Source organism: Oryza sativa, chromosome 3 (genome assembly GCF_034140825.1).
Source record: "Oryza sativa Japonica Group chromosome 3, ASM3414082v1".
Classification (NCBI taxonomy): Eukaryota; Viridiplantae; Streptophyta; class Magnoliopsida; order Poales; family Poaceae; genus Oryza; species Oryza sativa.
This window is the reverse complement of record NC_089037.1, coordinates 13,136,221-13,154,776: the sequence shown is the minus strand read 5'-3', so window position 1 is coordinate 13,154,776 and position 18,556 is coordinate 13,136,221. Positions and strand designations below refer to the sequence as shown.

Genomic DNA, 18,556 nt, shown 5'->3' with positions numbered 1-18,556 from the left:
CCAAATAACTTACAACATCATCTTTTCGCTTATGCTTATACTTATTAGTCAAAATTAAAATTTTCAACATTAATTTTAAAGCTGATTTTTGGTTTTTTCATCGAAATTTATTTTTCAGTATTTGCTTTTAGATAACTAAGAACACGTATATAAAAGTTTTATTCACAAATTACTTTCCGTTTACAAATATACTGTTTTGCTACTATAGGACCATCAGATTATAGAAAGTGTAGTAGTAGAATTTAAAGATATGAGTTAAAAGCCATAAGCTAAAAAACTCTTAACGTTTTTAGATTCTCATAAATTTGGTTACTAAACATCTCAATCAGGACTTTCCTTTTTACAGTAGAGAATCCGTGTGTCTGACAGGACAGTGGCGACCCAATCCCCAATCTCCATTTTCTTGAGATTTGGATCAGCTGCAGTAGTAGTACTGACTGCAACTTATGCAGTCATAGTTGCTACCGTTTGATCTGAATCGGATGGCACAGGTTAGTCAGAGCACTATAGCAAAAGTACCGTAGAATAAAATATTAGTTTTATGATTCTATTTTGATCACTGTAGCGATAAATCTGGACCATTCATCATCAAAATGAATGGTTGAAGATACGTGCAGTCCTAAGTTACAGTGGAAGTTACCACTGCAGCTGATCTCAATCCATTTTCTTGCCATTCTCGGCAGCCCTTCCTTCCAAGCCCCCACCACACACACACACACTCGCGAGCACAGCTCGCCTCCTCACTAGTATAAAATAGTAGTCGTCCCCTTCTTGGCGCGCCGCCGCAGCAACAGCGGCGCGCGAGGCTGCTCGGATCTCGCCGCGGCCATCGAACCGATGGAGCTCGACGACGCGTCTCGCCACGGATTCGGCAGGATGGGATTTGGGTAAATTCCTCTGCTCTGCACTTCTCCTCCTCCTCCTTGCCGCTGCTGTTCTTGGACAAGAAAAGCTTTCGTGTTCTTTCTTCGTTTTGTTTTTGAGCTCATCGAGTCGTTGGCGCGCGCGCAGATGCAAGCACTACAGGAGGAGGTGCAGGATCCGGGCGCCGTGCTGCAACGACGTCTTCCACTGCCGCCATTGCCACAACGAGTCCACGGTTTCGTCTCCCCCGCGTGCTTGCTTGCATTGCATCACCAATCCTGAATTTTATTTTTATTTTTTCTGCTCCTGCCTTTCTGATGTGCCGCTCCCTGTTCTTGGATCAGAAAGACGGCCACGAGCTCGATCGGCACGCGGTTGAATCGGTGGGTGCTCCTATATCACATCAATTCGATCCTGTTTCTTGATCTGAAAAAAACTGAAAAAACTTATCTTGGGGTATCTGCTCTTCAGGTTATCTGTCTCGTCTGTGACACCGAACAGCCGGTTAGTGTTGAATCCACTGGGCTTTCCTTTCCGTTTCTTGGATCAATTTTTGTTTCTGACCGGTGATTTTTTTTTTGAGCAGGTTGCGCAAGTGTGCTACAACTGCGGCGTTTGCATGGGCGAGTACTTCTGCAGCGCGTGCAAATTCTTCGACGACGACGTGAGATGCCGATGCTGCTTGCTTTGCTTCTGCTGGATCTGGTGATTTTCGATTTGGTTGTTGATGAGATGCACGTTCGTGTTCTGCAGGTTGACAGGGAACACTTCCACTGCCAAGATTGCGGCATCTGCAGGTATGTTTTTACCACACCATCTAAAAAAATCACTTAAAAAGTGGGAATGCATTTCAAATTTTCTGAGCTGACTGAATTTGGGATGCATTGCAAATTTGCAATAGAGTTGGAGGGAAGGATAACTTCTTCCACTGCGAAAAATGTGGTGAGTCAGTGTGATCCTACATCTCTCGATACTCGGTACTGAAATCCCAAGCTATTACTATTTACTGGTGAGATGGTTGAATCTGAATCTCTCAATTCCACTTTTAAATATCTGTTGAAACACAGGATCATGCTACTCGGTCAGCCTGCGCGACAAGCACTGCTGCATCGAGAACTCCATGAAGAACAACTGCCCCATCTGTTACGAGGTGTGTGTTCTAATGTTCTTCTGCCAGAACAGAACAGTGACGCTACCTTCTGCATACTGTTCATTTAAAAAAAATGCAGTCTCTTATGTACGAAACTGTCGATCGTCATCACAAATGCAGTATCTGTTTGACTCTCTAAGGGAGACGTCCGTGCTCAGATGTGGGCACACGATGCACCTGCAATGCTTCCACGAGATGCTGAAGCACGACAAGTAATCGCCCATGCTGTGTTGATCTGTTTCCATGTGGCTCTTTCTTTCTTTGTTTGTTTCTTTACTTTGTGTGCTAGATTAGTCATCTCTTTCGTGTGATCTTGTTCTTCTTGGATGCCTGATAATTGTAGGTTCTCTTGTCCCATATGCTCGATGCCTATCTTTGACATGGACAAGTTCTTGAGGGCTTTGGACGCTGAGGTATGTATTAAATTTCTTAGTGAGCTTGCTTAACACAATAGCATTATACAACTAGACTTCATCTTTCAATTTATTTAATAGACCTGTTGTAGGTTCAGAAATAGTGAATATAAAATAAACCAAAATACAAATCATATGCAAAGGAACTAAAAAACCGGACCAGATATTGGCTCATCATTTCAATTACATTTTGGAAAGGTTTCAAACTTGCAGAGTTGCAGTAGTCTCACCAATCTAAAGCCTTAGTGATAATTAATTTGTAGGAATACTGCCATAATATGTTCATTTTTTAACCTCTGCAGATTGAAGCAAATATGCTGCACATAGATTACATGGGAAAGGTAAGCTTGCCTCCATCCAAGAACTCTCACCCTGTGCCATTTGACAGTATAAAATACTACATACACTTTGACGCTAATGTTGCTGATTGGTGTTGGTTTGCAGGGATGGATCGTGTGCAACGACTGCAGGGACACGACGCAGGTGTACGCGAGGGTGGCAGGGCACAAGTGCTGCCATTGCCAGTCTCACAACACCTGCAGGGTGGCTGCCCCGGTGCTCCCTGCTTAATTAAATTGAGTAAATTTCATATAAAATTCAGCTGCAGATGCTGTCAGCACCGCAGCATCATATTATTGATTTATACTTAGTATTCAGTAGTATTGGCTGGGTTATTTTAAGTAGCCAATTAAGTGTATTTTCAGTCCAACATGAACTGCATGGGTCACATCTTGTATGCGAATTATACACGTTTTATGTAACAAAGCAAGGTGAATTTGAAAGGCGAAGAAACAGTTAGGGATGTGCCCAATTTTTGTTGGTCTGCAGAGTGCAGATCCAAGCTAAAAACACTAAAGGACACCTGGCATTTCTGTTCTTTTTCTGGGCCTGAAAAAGGGTACGTATTGCCTTTGTGCCTGTTCAGGCCTCATTCGGCCACAGGCGGCCTGTTGACCATACCATCCCACCCCAAGAGGCCAAGGCGATGGATTAGAGAGGTGGGAGTGGGCTAAGCCCATGGATACTTATTAGCCAATTCTACTTTAAATAAATATAGATTAATTTCTATTTCATAGTAAATTCGTAAAACTACGTATAAATCAAACTGTCGTAAAACTATAGATTTAAAGCGGGTATCTCACAGAACTAGAGATTTAGTATTGAGCTTATCATGAAACTATGTAAAGCATAATACCGCAATCTATAGATTTAGTGCTATTTTAGTGCAAAAGTACAACGTTTATAATTCTAACATAATAGTAGTCCTAGGAGCTAAAATCTATATTTAGAATTTCACTACTAAATCTGTAGGTTTGCCATTATCTAAAAAAATATATGTAGGTTTGCGGTAAATTTGGTACTAAACCGATAGCTTTTACGATAGATTGTCTAAATTCGTAGTTTTGCAAATTTGGTCAAAATGTCACAAGTGAGTGTGCCTTGCACACGTCTTAACCAGATTAGAGACATAACATAGCCATAAGTAACGTAAATATGGAAAGAGATTCTCTAACTTATTGCCCTCTGACTTTAAGGGGTTGACATGCGAGCCCCATAGCTCAAGGACCCACATGCTAGTGACCCATGTCAGAGAAGCCCTCTTCCGATAAGTATATACGCTTTATCAAACACACCCTTACGAGTATGTACTATTAATATAATGTTGTGCAACAAGTTAAAAAAAAAGCATGAGTAGCCATGCTCAGTTTACAACCACAATTTATTTTTAGAGGTAAGTGGGTTTACTGCAGCTAGGGGCGGATGTACATGTGAAGTTTGTTCACTTTAACACCACTTTTAACCATAGCAAATTTTGGTGTTCTCAAATTTTAATAGGGTAACAAACTAAACACTACCTTTTACTAACATTATCCTATCAAATCGTGGTAGCTCTGGAACTTTTCTCTCATAGAAATACTACCGAATTTTGGAAAGAAATCAAACTAAATAAATCCAGCGCTATCAAAATTTGACAACGTAAAAACGTATCAAAATTTGGTATTGCTAAAATTAGTAAGATTGAAATTGGCAGCGAAGTGAATAAATCCAAAGTTTAGGTGATGTTCACTTGACATAGGGGAAATTTTGAAATCTCATAAGTATTAGATCAAATTAAACATTATATTATACCTATGATTATTTGTAAGCGTAGACACATCATATATTTCGTTCTAGATTTATCCTTGCATGCCATGTAGATGTTGGTAGGTAGGAGTTGGAAGGAGAAAAGCAAGAGACACAAATGGCCTACAACAAAACGAAGACCGGGTTTAGCTCCCAAATTTTTTTTTCCAAAAACATCATATTGAATCTTTAAACACATGCATGAATCATTAAATATAGATAAAAATAAAAGCTAATTGCATAATTTGCATGGAAATACGAGATGAATCTTTTGAGCCTAATTAATCCATGATTAGCTATAAATGCAACAGTAACCCAATGGCTTAATTAGGCTCAAAAGATTCGCGGTTTTCAGACGAGTTATGAAATTAATTATTTTACTCACGGTTTTCAGACGAGTTATAAAATTAATTATTTTATTCTTGTCAAAAACCCTTTCTGACATCCGCTCAAACATTATTTTCTTTTAGCGAAGCCGAAACGTGGTCGTTGTTGCGCCATAACAGCAGCCTTGTTTAGATTTTAACTTTTTTTTTTTCAAACTTCCAATTTTTCCGTCACATCAAACTTTTCTACCCACAAACTTACAACTTTTTCATCATATTGATCCAATTTGTTCGAACTTTTAATTTTGGCGTGAATCTAAACACAGCCGCGGCAACCGTAGTAGTCTAGTACTAGTACTACTCCGTACTCCGTAGCCTCTTCTCGCCTCATCTCGTGCTGCGCGTCTGACGACCTCGCCCTACCAACCTGCCAATTTCTTCCTTCCTTCCATCCGTCCTGCAACCTCCTCCTCTGCTTCTCGATTTCTCCTCCTCCACTCCATCGTCTCTCTCTCTCTCTCTCTCTCTGCAGCTAACTCCTCCGAATTAGGAGGTTCATCTTGATGTAATTGACTGGATTCAATAAAATTTTTCATTATCTTGAAAAAGAAAGTAGCGGAGGTGCAACGTTGGCATATGGAGAAGCGGAGGCGGCCGGCGGCGGCGGCGATGCTTCTGGTGCTCATCCCTGCTGCATCGCGCCCACCCCATGGGATCGTAGCAGCAACAGGTAAAGCTCATCTCTGCCTCAGCCTTATCACTTGCTGCTAGCGCGGCAGCTGATGGATTGATTATTTGATTTCTTTCTGTTCTTTTTTGTTTTCTTTGATGCAATTTTGTTTTTTTATGCAACTGATTTCTCTTCATCGATTTAATTTCAATTTGAGAAGGGGGGAAAAATGAGGCGAATTTTATATCTCAATGTGCTCATGCAAGGTTTGCTTGTACTGTAGTAGTAGATTTAATCACTAGTAGTGTGGCTGTTTCTGGAAGACAGTGATGTTGACTGTTATTGTTGACTATTGTTTCTGGCTTTCTGCAAGACGATTAATAATGTTGACTATTGTTTACTTCCTCCGTTTGACGATGTAAGTAAATCTAACATTTCTCACATCTGTCTAGATTCATTAGCATCAATATGAATGTAGGAAATGCTAAAATGACTTACATTGTGAAACGGATAGGGTATATGAAATCAATAACTATTGTACCTGGAAGCAAAAAAAAAAAGGATATTTTGCACGCGTGAGTTGAACTTGAACCTTCAAATGTATAGCAAAGTACAGGGCCTTTGTATCTCAATTCTTTCATCTAATGGCATGAAGAAGGAATGGTACCCTAGCAGGAACATTGCTTTCATCACCCAGACAATCTAAGGAATACACAAATGCAACACTAAAGTTTACTTATGTTCTAATTCTTGTCTGATAGCATTTATTCTTGATGAGTATGAATGTATGATGTGTAACTGAGATTTGCACATATCAGCATCCCTGTTCTTTTCGATAAGATATCTATCAGCATGCCTAAAGGCTAGATGTTCCAATCTCCACAGAATCCAGTGTCCAGAATAGTGAGCAGAGCTTTGGTTTCAACCTTACACTTGCCAAGACTATTGTGGAGTATGCCTCAGCTGTAAGTTATCATCACCTTATTCTTTCCAAATTGTGTCATGTGTCATATACAAATACAATACTCAATGCACCACTCCCCCACCCCCCAATTTTTTTTTTGGTGTAATTCAAGAGTAAATTGTATCTTGCAGTGAATAGAGTCAACCCCTTTTTAGTTTATTCTTTTTTTTTCTCGACATGAAGTTACCCTCAATTATTTCCTCTCGTATTTGGCAGTGTGCATCCACCTTAGGATGCAGAGGCCAGGCGTTACCCATTATCTAAAAAAATGATTTCCTCTCGTATATATAGGTCTATATGACAGATCTAACAGAGCTCTATACATGGACATGCTCAAAATGCAATGACTTAATCCAAGTAAGATACCCAACACTTTGGTGCCTAATTAGTTTCATTTTGATCACGATTAAAATTGATTTTGTCATGGGCGCTTGTTTTCCGAAAACAGGGGTTCGAGATGAGACGTCTAATCGTTGATGTCCAGAACTGCTTGCAGGTCTATATCTAAATGCTAATACTGTTTTACAATACAGTTCTCATCAATCCTATTTAAATAAAATGCTACTACATGACATTAAACAATATGACAGGCATTTGTTGGTGTCGATCACAATCTCAACGCTATCATTGTTTCAATCAGGGGAACTCAAGAGAACAGGTTCTGAAATAACTCTACACAATTTTCTTGTTCTTAGTGGCTTCTACGGGAGTTATGATATCCCTCTGTATTCATGCCTAAATTTTCTGCTCAGTGTACAGAATTGGATTAAGGATATGCTATGGAAGCAATCTGATCTGAACTACCCGGACATGCCCGACGCAAAGGTTTTTGCCACTGACCTGTTAATGTAATTATACTTTTTTGCTGAAGAATAGGACATGAGTTTTTTTTTCTTTGGGTCTGATGAGATTTCTACTCTGGTTAAAGGTTCACACTGGATTTTACTCTTCTTACAATAACACACTTTTACGTCCAGCCATCGCAAACGCCGTTCACAAGGCGAGGAAGTTATATGGAGATATTAGCATAATAGTTACAGGGCATTCAATGGGAGGAGCGCTTGCTTCTTTCTGTGCACTTGATCTTGCGGTAAGTGCTACTGAAATTCAACCAAATACTTGCTGAATTTAAGCATCAGTTAAAGGAAATAGGGAGAAATATCACCACAATCACAATGAACAGGCCAAAACAATCCGAACTGAACAAATTCAGAAAGCTTGATTGTAATGTAGTTTCACTAACGTTGCATGTTTGCAAGGGAATTGCTAAAAAACAGTCACAAGTTTTTTTAAGTATGATGTTATAATTAAGAAGATACCTTGTTTCGACAGTAGATATTCTTTCACCGCTGATTCATTAAACTCTGAAATGCTTTCTACATTTGCAGATTACCCATGGAGGCAACAATGTTTACCTGATGACTTTTGGGCAGCCGCGCGTTGGCAACGCTGCATTTGCATCCTACTTTACCAAATATGTGCCCAATACAATTCGAGTGACACATGAGCATGACATTGTGCCGCATTTGCCCCCATATTTTTTCATTTTTCCAGACCAAACATACCATCACTTCCCAACAGAGGTATGCTAGCTCTTGCATAAAAACAGGAAATTTGCTACTCCCTCTGTTTCACAATGTAAGTCATTCTAGCATTTTCCACATCTATCTATCTATTATATACTAAAAGTCCATTAAACTTCCTACAAACGCTCTCAAGTTACCACATGGCGCTCTAATAAATTAGAGAAAATCCTGTAAATTCTAAGAAAAAAGCAAAACATCTACCCCTTGATTTTCACTTAAATTGGTGGGTCCAATATTATACACCGTTAGATAAAATTGATTCTAAAATAAACCAAATACTATGGGTCCCACCTAACTCACGTACGTACATGGGTATGCAGTACGTACGCCTCCTTCCAATTATTTTGGTATGTAGTATGTACGCCTCCCTCCAATTATTTCTTCCTTTTTCTCTCTTCTTTTTTCCATTTATATAATTGATATATATATATTCTAAATAAACATAATTTACAAACAAAGAATATACCATCATATAATTCTTTATAAACACAGTTAACTAAATTAGCTCTACAATCTTTGAAAATAAAATTTACACCATTATATGTTTACCCATTAAATCAATATAATTTCCAATTAAACCGGTGTACTCATTAATTTGTACTATTATTTTCAAATAATACACTATTTTAAAATAAACTTTACACAATTATAATGTGTACTTATCAAATAAATAATTTAAGATCTATATTAACTAATTATACGTGCACTTAAACAGATGGACCCATTATTTAAATCATGGGATCTTTTTTTTTATTAATTTGGACTATTATTCTCAAATAATATACTATTTTAAAATAAATTCTACACCATCATATTGTGTACCCATTAAATTAACAATTTAAAATATATATTAACTAATTTACATTTACACTAGAACCGGTGGACCCATTATTTAAATCAACATATCTATTGTTAATAACTAAAGTGTCCAAAGTTCTCTTTTTGGTCCGCTGCACAATGCACATCTACACCTTTGCCTTTCGCACGTGTGACAAAGCATCGTGTCTGAGGCATCTTAGGTGATCACGATCGCTGCAACGCTACCGCTTTTGTTAATAAAAAATCTTAAGCCACCACATATATATCAACTGTTAAAGATTTTTAGAATGAGAAAACAACGAGTTCTCACCTACATTATTTAGAAACATTAGAAAAACAATGTCCCCTCCACCTCCCTCTCCAATCACATGTGCATAACACTGTTACACTGCCAACCCATCTCTGGCTCGAGTTGTATGCTATTCATTCCTCTCCAATCTCCTCCCTATTTTCAGCATAATATTAACACATATTAATATAATTCGTACTAGGATAAGAGTAATAAGGGAGTTTTAAGGCCTTATTTTTTTTATTGATTCCATCTTTTGCATTTTCGTTTGCACGCTCCACGCTTTTCCAAGTTTATAAATGGTGCTTTTCTTAAACGACTTTTTAACTATTTAGAAGTTAATTCATTTGTTTATAATCTCAAATAGCTATCACATAAATCAGATAATTCATCAATTTCAGTTTTCCTAAACCCTAAGTAGTACATATTTTTTTCGTGCGAATCATGGTGATCAACGAATAATCAAAGTGGTAACATGAATCTTAAGAGCTACTATGAACAATTGCAAATATGTGTCAAAATTATTTGCTATTAATTAGACATCTAATGGTTTGCTAGCAACATATTTAATTTCTCTCTACATGTATATAAACATGGACAAAGCTAGAATGAATATTAACATATATCCCATACATATATATTACATGTTAATATTCTCATTACATGTGGTAAGTCCATTAAAATTTCAAATACCCTCAAGCTACCACTTGGTGCTCTAATAAATTAGAGAACATATTAGAAATTCTAAGAAAAAAAGCAAATTATCTATTACTTGATTTTCACTTAAATCGGTGGGTTCAATATTATAAACCATTAGATTAAATTGATCTTAGAAGAAACTAAATACTACAAGGTCCCACCTCTCCACCTTCGATACGCACCTACGTACGCGTGGGTACCTATGCTTCCCCTCCCTTTTATCATTTTTCCCTTTCTTCTTTTCTTCATATATACGCTTCCCTCTCTTTCTTACTATATCATGCGCCTTCATGAGACGATTTAATCACAAGAATTTTGAGTATCTTGCTCTCACATTTTTAATTTGTAGCCATACTACAAGCAATATATAGTTTATTATTTACTCGAGAAAATAACATGTTTCAAAAGTCGTAAGTACTTAATCCATCTCCTACTTAAAAATTTGTGAATGGATTTTTAAGATACTTTAAGAAAAATAGAAACCTTAAATTATTATAAAATTACATTATCCGAACTTTAGTTTTCCCTTAATCTATGAGACAAAATCTTTAAACAAATAATAAAAATCTTACCTTTCAATAATATAAGTGCCCGCGCATACGCGCGGGCCACCTTCCTAGTTCATATTAATGTTAATGAATCTAGACATATATATCTAGCTAGATTCATTAACATCAATATGAATATGGGAAATGTTAGAATGACTTATATTGTGAAACGGAGGAAGTACTACTAAACTGCAGTCACAACGTTTGTGCTTAATTTTTTCTTCACATTGAACTAGATTACAATGCAAGTAGTTTTCTGCAAAACAGTATTTTTTCTTTCCATCTTGGCATCATGAAATGTTTAAACTAATTTGCCAGCCTATTTTATCTGCTTGAAGAATGAAAAAATGCTACCACTCGTGGTTGTATAAATTAAATATATAATTTAAACTGTAACGGTTTTCTTGCTAGATAGCAGAAACCAAACGCCCCCTCTGAACTCTGATATATCATACATCATCGTTTCACCACCCAAACAATGTTCTCACTTACGCATATATATCACCTATACATACGCACTAACTGAAATTTCAGGTCTGGGAACATGAAGTCGATGGCAGCACAGTCTACCAAGTCTGCGACGGCAGCGGCGAAGATCCAGACTGCTCCAGGTGATCATCTGATCTGACGACTGACTGATCGTCGCTCGTTCATCCTTTGGCATCTCAATCCAGCGCAGTGCTTCAGAATAATGGCTTAATTTGTTGTGCCTAGCTGTGCTGTACTAGTAGAGATCCTGAAGAACATTTTGCGTGTATATCCATTGATTCCAGGAGCGTGCTGGTGCTGTTCTGGAGCGCGTCAGACCACCTGACATACCTTGGAGTGGACATGGAGGCCGACGACTGGAGCACCTGCAGGATCGTCCTGGGCAGGAGCGCCGCCGAGACGCTCCTGCTGCAGCACGCACGGCAACTCGCCGGCGGCGACGACGAGAGCGGCGGCGTCAATGTCGTCGTCAGAGATCACGGTGTGCAGGTTGTTGGTTCGGAGATAGCAGTTGCGGCTAGGTAGCCGTACCGTATGTACTTGTGCAACTTGAAAGTGCGTTTTGTGAACACAACTCACTGATGGTATCTCTATATATATAGTTTTGGCTGTAAATTTTTAGATATTGCTTTCTTCTGTAATGCTGGTATAGATTAATTGATATTGAAGTACACAACAATTCAAGGCTAGTTGTTTCTCTTCTCTATCTCTGTCTCTATCTTTACTCTCTACTATTATAAAAATTGAAGATGTTTTTGCCACAATCTTTGGTACGTCTCTCCGCTGCCCCCGCTTCCGGTGCCTGCCATTGCCACCGTGGAATAGTGCCGAAGTGTAGCAAGAGGATTGTGGCCAAGCTCGCGCTCGCTGTGCTGAGTGATACAACCTCATGCACGCAGCTCTTTCCTTTGGATCACGCCATGGCCCTATCTTCACTCTTCTCTAGCTCCTCGTCTCAGGTGCAAGCCGGAGTGTAGTGGGACCCCCTAACCCACCCTCCCTCTTGTGATAGGAGTATTTTTCTTTCTTAGTAGCTTATCTTCCTTGTATTTGTTTTTTTTTCCTTGACCCCCTGTCAACGGTTTTCTGACCGTGTGCATTGTGTAATCAAACTCTGCTATCTTCTTCTAATATATTGACGTGCAATTTTTTTGCACATTCGCGAAAAAACATCGTTCCTTCGTATGATTCGGGTTCGGGCTTTCGTTCGCCTCCTTTGCCCCTTCGTCTAAGCGGGAGCGCGTTGTCTGATCTGAGTCTAAGGTGCAATCAGAGTGAGTCCAGAAAGGCCACCGTGGGAGGTCTCAGACAGATTGCAAATGATTGAAATGCTGATATCGGATAACGGTAGTCCATGGTGAACAAGTCCTTCTCAATCTTTCCAAACTGGAGGAATCACCTTGTCCTGCTCCTGGTTAGTTGGTCCATTTTCATCAGACGACACCAGCTGAAAGTTTTTCACAGAGGCAAGAGTAGCCCGTGGCCGTCCACGGAAGTTGAGGCACCATCATTGCAGTTGCTCATGCCACCTAGGAGATTTATTCTTCGGAACCAGCTTTTCTTCCTTCTGAGTAGATAATTGTAAAGTTGCACTATCTCTATACGAGGTGATTTTGATCTGAAGAATGAAATCGATGGGAAAGAGTCGAGGCCACTAAGAGGAAATTCAGTCTGTGTTGGAGCTTTTCCACCCTCTTGAACAGCTGATGCGGGGATGGAATCCATAATGCAGCTCATCCTTCTTGGACCTCTGCAATAAGCATGCATCGCAAAAATCACTGCAATTTTCTACAAAGTACTGTAGAAGCAGTTAAATCTAGCATGCAATGTCAATCAACAATGAAAAGGCTCAAGGAGTTGTGATGTTATCACCACTTTTTATAATTGGAGCCTTTTTTTTAGAAAATAGATTCAGCATGTCTAATTGATCGCATTAATCACCACTGTGATTTTTACACTATCGATGAATTCACATATTCAGATCTCAGGTGTTGATGACAATATTTACCAAAACTATCCATAGATTTACTCGGCATAACACAAGTGCTGATTCAATACCTTGCACCCAAAACATTCAGTTCGTAGGGAACATGTGAAACTGGGTAATTCCCGGCAGGAACTCTCGGGGATACTTGGTTCAGACCAACCACACGTGCAGACCAACATTTTGGGTCCATCTATATATATGGCGCCACAAATTTTAGTCCAAAACAGTCGGATTGGACTACATACTGATTACCGCCATTTCAAACACAAAGTTGACCATTAATGAGCCTTGGCAATATAACAAATAAGTAACTTTATTATAATACACAATATAAATTAAATTTACGATAGAAAACTAACAATCACAAAAGTTACACTTAAATAAATTTAAAATCACATACATAATTTTAATGTATTTTCACTGTAAGTTCCAAAATTACATATGTAATTTTAATGTATTTTCACTGTAAGTTCCAAAATAACATATTTAAGTGCCCTTAAAATTACATATGTAATTTTAATATATTTTCACTGCAAGTTTTAAAATTACATATGTAAGTCCCAAAATTACATATGTATTTAATATGTAATTACAATGTAAGTGGCATATAATTGCATAAATTATCACTATAGTGTAATTTTCATTAATTATGATTTACTTTGAGGACATAACGAATAGAATCTTTGTGCTCAGTTGGTCAAAAGCCTGGTGTTGTAAGCCTGTAACTCGTCGATCACGGGATCGACTCCCCGCCACCGCACCGCACCTTCATTTTTCTCGGAAAGCATTAGCACGAATCTTGATACAGATCCTAGGGTCTAAAAATCGACTATTTTTTTACAGAAATTGGCGTGCGAGTGAAACTGTCCCTCCCGCACACGTTTTCTTTTTTTTCTTTTTGCCTTTTTTTTGTGTTTTCTTCTTTTTTTTTTCATCTTTTTCGCATTTTTTTTGGCTCCCCCTCCTCTCATGCGTTTTCCCTTTTTTCCCTTTTTTCCCCATTTTTTTAATCGTTCGCACAAGTGTTTTCAAAATATTTGAGTTGAATGTTTTCAAATTTTAACTTTGAAAGTTTTTCAATCTGAAGAAAGTTTCAAATCTAGAGTTGAAAGTTTTAAAATCCGAGTTGAAAGTTTTCAAAATTTGTCTTACAAATTTAAATTTTGAGTTGAAAGTTTTTAAAATTTGACTTGAAATTTTAAATCTTGAGTCGAAAGTTTTCATATTTAACTTGAAAGTTTAAATTTCGAGTTGAATTTTTTTTAACAAAATGAGTTTAGAGTTTCAAATTTTGAGATGAAAGTTTTAAATTTTATGTATGGCTTTTAATTTTTCGATAGAAAGTTTTAAATTTTACGTGAAAGTTTCTTTCACATATATATAGATTTCTTTTCAATCTGTTAGTAAAAAAATCACCGAAAAAAGAAAAATATTCCCTTGATTGTTATCCTAAATTAACTCAGTTAGTTACAGGAGAAGAGAAAATGCACACTGGCGGCGCCCACGAGCTAGCTTTCTCAGACATTTTGAGACAACAGCTCCATCATATGGTGGATGGGCATCATAGATGGTAAACTTTGTACTATGAAAGTTTGACGTGTTAAAACAAAGGTGGTTAGCTGATTCTTTTAATTGTTATTGTAAGCCATATTTAGATCTGTAAGAAAAAAAAAGATACAACTAAAGATTAAGTTTGAGTAATACACTTGACATCCAAATACATACAGTTTTGTTCTAAGTTCAGATGCTAAATGCATAGCACTTTCAATTTCTTGTACCTTCCAAATTCTAACACTTAAAACAAAAAAGGAGGGGGAAAATGCCATGTGATGCTTTTATATGAAACAACCTACAGTACATCTAAAGGGCCTTCCTTATACATACTTTGTTCATAACACTCCTTACCGCTGCGATTTTCTCATTTTTTGCAAATGTTTTTGGCTCCTTGGAGAAATGGACGCGTGTTGGTCTACTTAGCAAAAAAAAAAAAAACTCCTTGGATTTGCATGAAATATCGCACAAATCCTTGAACCAACTGATACCCCTGTCATGTTTTATCCAGGAAACCCCTTGTCTTTCATAGAAATAGAGAAAATTCCGCTTTCAGGGGTTGGACTGTAAACATGGAAAGTATAAGGATTTTTCTGCAAAACATCCTTCCCCCACCCCCAATCCCCAAACTCTCCCTCGATCCCCTCCATCATTCCCTCGCCTCAGCGCCTCCACCCTCGCCCTCATCCTGCCGCCACCGCCGGCGCAGTACTGCCTCCGCCGCTGTACTCCTACCCCCGTCGTCGCTGTCGTCCTTCACCCCCATCGTCTCCGTCCCTCACAACCCTAAACCCGCCACCGCCGTCGCCATCGTCACCCCGTCGAAACCTTCGCTTCAAAACCATGTCGGCCACGACACGCGGCGAAGAGGCGTGTCCATCGACGACAAACCCGTCCTGCACCACCACCACCAAGTCCATGACGGACGAGCCGCCGACGGTGACAACAAACATCCATGACGGCAGCGACGGCAATGATCGATGAGACGGCACGGCTGAAGCGGAGGATCACGTGGGTGGCAGCGAGAGGGCGGGACTGGAGGCATGGATGCAGATCGAGTGCGGGAGAGGCTGCTCCTCCGGGTGGCACCGCGGCAAGCAGCACCTGGGCATCAACGATGACTCTTAGTTCGGCATCTGGGATGATGATCAGGAGCAAGAAGACGACGCGAAGACGAAGGAGGTTTGATAAAACGGATTTGCTAACCTCCTGCCGACAGAAATTGTATCCCCCAAATTTTACAGATTTTGGGCCACCGGATGAGCTTTGAGATTCATGCTCCAGGCCTTCTCCTCCAACTCCGGTGACCTCCTCTTCTTCTCCAGCGCCAGCGACACCCTATGAGTTAAGATCTTGGGGTGGGAGGGGGTGGGAGGGGGAGGGGAAGGGGAGGAGTTTGCCGGCTTAGAGGGATAGCCGGGGGAGGAGGCAGCCCAGCAGTGGGCGGCGGATCGGGCGGATGGCGAGGCGTCGGCGGCGGCGCCGGAGCCACGGTGCTGGAGGAGGGCGGTGGGCCGGCGTTGGTGGCGGGGGCATCTCGCCACCAACAACTCGCAGAGGAAGGAGGGGGGAGGCGGGAGGGGGAGGGGGAGGTCTCACCGGCGCCGTTGACGCCCTCCGGCCAGTCGGCGAGGCGGGCGGCGGCGTGGTGGGGCGGTGGCGGCGGGGGGATCGGGCGGATAATAGTGATGGGATGGGTGGCGGCTGAATACGCGCGACGTGAGGGAAAAGGGAGGAGAGCTAGGGTTAATGCCTCTTTATGAATCTTAAAGCACATCCAACGGTCTAAAATTTAAAAGATGGGAGGTGAGATTTTCTGTCCACAGATGTATTGGTAAAAAGTCGAAACTAATAGGAGTATGAATTATGATGCATGGTTTTGTTATCTGTCCAATTAAATGATCGAATCATGCTTGCTGCTGATCCATCAATGTGCCTGATGTTTTATATGCATCTCTGTAGGCTACTGCAATTTCTGATATGATGTTCAGAATCGTCTACTACCAATTGAATTTGCATGCAACCTATGCTACGTAGTTCAGTTGATTCTTTCTTCAGTGTCAAATTTATGCATGAAGTTCTATACTTCTGTTTATTATGAATTGCAATAAACCTGTCAGGAATTGTTGCTGCCATGTTGGTTTCTTTCTTGTTTGTAACTCAGGTAAGGATTTTCTGGTCCGGGGCGATGCAATTCTCAACTGTGCATGATAACTGATTGCCGCCCCTTGCATGTGCTTGTATGCTTCCAGTTTCAGGACATGTATGGCTGTATGTTGGGTGACCATGAAGTTACAGGCAGGTATTTCTCCCAAAAAGAAAAAAAAAACTATAGCCAAGGTACTTGTTATAAAATGGCAGAATCCCAATTGCAAATCTCTTGCTAAATAGGAGTACTATTTGTGCTACATTGCAATACCTAACCTTTCAGGTAGGAGCATACTCTGTCGCTGATGCCTTAAAAACTCTCTCATCTACTGAATTTATAGTAGAACATACAGAGTTAGAAAGTACATATTAGAAAAACACCTCAATACGAATCGTGATTATATTTCGGGGTACTGATAGAAGTTCAGAAATTTCTGATCTGAGAAAAAAAAAAGAAATTTGAACAATGTATTGTTATTTTTTTCCTTAATTCGTTTAGCTAAAATAATTTCATATCATGGAACAAATTTCCTGAAATTTCAAACCAAAACATTAAACCCTGCCTTGTTTTGCCAAAAATATATCAATGTATTGACTGGCAATTTTTTGATTAAGTGTGCTCATCTTAGTTATATACGCATTGTTAATATTATTAAGTACATTTCTGTTGTTGGAGCAGTGGTAACTATGATTTTTATCCGAACCCGTATTATACATTTTAGGTAGTTGTCCATAGTCAGGTTGGCAACAGTACTACTTAAAAAGAAGATAAGGATGCAAGAGTGATGGAGCACCCTACAACTGAAGAGATAAGGATGCAAGAGTTTGTGGTGCTATAGTCTACGACCATTGATGCATCAAAGATTTGACCATCAAACCGAAGGGCCCATTGCATTCAGCGGTGTAAAGTAAAAAAGAATACACACATGCTTGTCTTTCCTTGTGTCTATTTTTTACTACTATTTACATGTGATTGGTTCACCTACATGTTTAGTATCATCAGTTATGATCCATCCGAGCAGCTAAGAAAAAAATAGGTTACATAACCACCGACATTGTACATGCTATTTGTTTGCACCTATTCCTCTCTTGAACATCGATAGGATAAAAATTTTGGAATTATGACAATTTTGGTCTACATTAATTTAAAATGTTAAACAAAATTTGGTCACAACTAAATAAATTTTGCTAAATTCAATTTTTATTGAAATGTTCTAAAATAATTGAGAGAAATAGTTTCATGTTGAAAGGGGTTGATAAAATCCGAAGCTTCGATGGTTTATATTTTGTTGGCTGGTGGGAATCAACCATACATACAGTTTAGGATACGTGGAAATGCAAAATGGTTTGAATTTGTAAGTTATCCAATAAGTGAAGATTATGTTTCCTCTTTCTTAAAATAAACTATAATCATCGTTATAACATTAGTTTTTTTCCCATTACAATGCACGGGCAACTTTTATCTTATCTTATCTTATCTTACCTACTTAAAAAATTGGAATTTTCCAATCGCCACAATCTGAGATTTCTTCCCCCGGCCGGCACAAAAATTTCGTCCAATGCGTCTGATTCCGCATCCTTAGACGCGCCCTCCTCGGATGATACGTTGTTGGAGCTGCCGCCGATTCTATTGCCGATGAGAGATCGTGCACTGTTGCCAAATGCTACCCACACGATGGCACACATTTGATTTCGTCTTCGATCTCCTCCTCTCTCTTGTAGCGGCGGTGGCGGCGTCGGTGGCCTCCGTCTCTGATGACGAGTTGCTGATCCGGCAGGTCAGGCTGTGGCGCTGTGCCGTGTCCACCGTCCACCCACAGCGTCGCCACGCGCTAGGCGCTGTCTCTCACCTCAACAGCCTAGAGAGAGGCGATTGACCACTGCCTCTACGCCTTGTACAAGGAGGATGACGACTCCCAATGCTGACTG

At 39.6% G+C, this 18,556-nt stretch overlaps 2 protein-coding genes and 1 pseudogene across 2 annotated transcripts; 2 read left to right on the top strand and 1 right to left on the bottom strand.

Moving 5' to 3' along the window:
* The first annotated feature begins 778 nt into the window (after positions 1–778).
* On the top strand, positions 779–3,238 carry LOC4332833 (E3 ubiquitin-protein ligase SRFP1-like). The gene is made up of 12 exons (XM_015773379.3): positions 779–887; positions 1,012–1,099; positions 1,209–1,247; positions 1,336–1,368; positions 1,451–1,528; positions 1,618–1,661; positions 1,766–1,806; positions 1,932–2,014; positions 2,135–2,226; positions 2,358–2,427; positions 2,730–2,768; positions 2,872–3,238. The coding sequence occupies exons 1-12, from the start codon at positions 838–840 to the stop codon at positions 2,995–2,997; spliced, it is 783 nt and encodes a 260-aa protein (XP_015628865.1). The 5' UTR covers positions 779–837; the 3' UTR covers positions 2,998–3,238.
* Positions 3,239–5,261: 2,023 nt separating this feature from the next.
* Positions 5,262–11,630, top strand: LOC9269259 (lipase). The gene is made up of 10 exons (XM_015777817.3): positions 5,262–5,607; positions 6,433–6,512; positions 6,803–6,868; positions 6,960–7,007; positions 7,102–7,169; positions 7,264–7,336; positions 7,440–7,601; positions 7,900–8,094; positions 10,987–11,063; positions 11,226–11,630. Exons 1-10 carry the CDS (start codon positions 5,514–5,516, stop codon positions 11,464–11,466), a joined length of 1,104 nt encoding a protein of 367 aa, XP_015633303.1. The 5' UTR covers positions 5,262–5,513; the 3' UTR covers positions 11,467–11,630.
* A 580-nt stretch (positions 11,631–12,210) lies between these two features.
* Positions 12,211–15,245, bottom strand: LOC107278450 (tubby-like F-box protein 6; annotated as a pseudogene).
* Between the last annotated feature and the right edge of the window lie 3,311 nt (positions 15,246–18,556).

What these genes read in the sequence shown, in the direction of transcription:
- LOC9269259 (XM_015777817.3), top strand. Translation starts at nt 5,514, where the DNA reads ATGGAGAAGCGGAGGCGGCCGGCGGCGGCGGCGATGCTTCTGGTGCTC. An exon ending in ATGTCCAGAACTGCTTGCAG is followed by an intron (nt 7,008 to 7,101) that starts GTCTATATCTAA and finishes ACAATATGACAG; the next exon opens with GCATTTGTTGGTGTCGATCA. An exon ending in GAAGATCCAGACTGCTCCAG is followed by an intron (nt 11,064 to 11,225) that starts GTGATCATCTGA and finishes CATTGATTCCAG; the next exon opens with GAGCGTGCTGGTGCTGTTCT.
- LOC4332833 (XM_015773379.3), top strand. Translation starts at nt 838, where the DNA reads ATGGAGCTCGACGACGCGTCTCGCCACGGATTCGGCAGGATGGGATTT. An exon ending in GAGATGCTGAAGCACGACAA is followed by an intron (nt 2,227 to 2,357) that starts GTAATCGCCCAT and finishes TGATAATTGTAG; the next exon opens with GTTCTCTTGTCCCATATGCT. An exon ending in TGAGGGCTTTGGACGCTGAG is followed by an intron (nt 2,428 to 2,729) that starts GTATGTATTAAA and finishes TAACCTCTGCAG; the next exon opens with ATTGAAGCAAATATGCTGCA.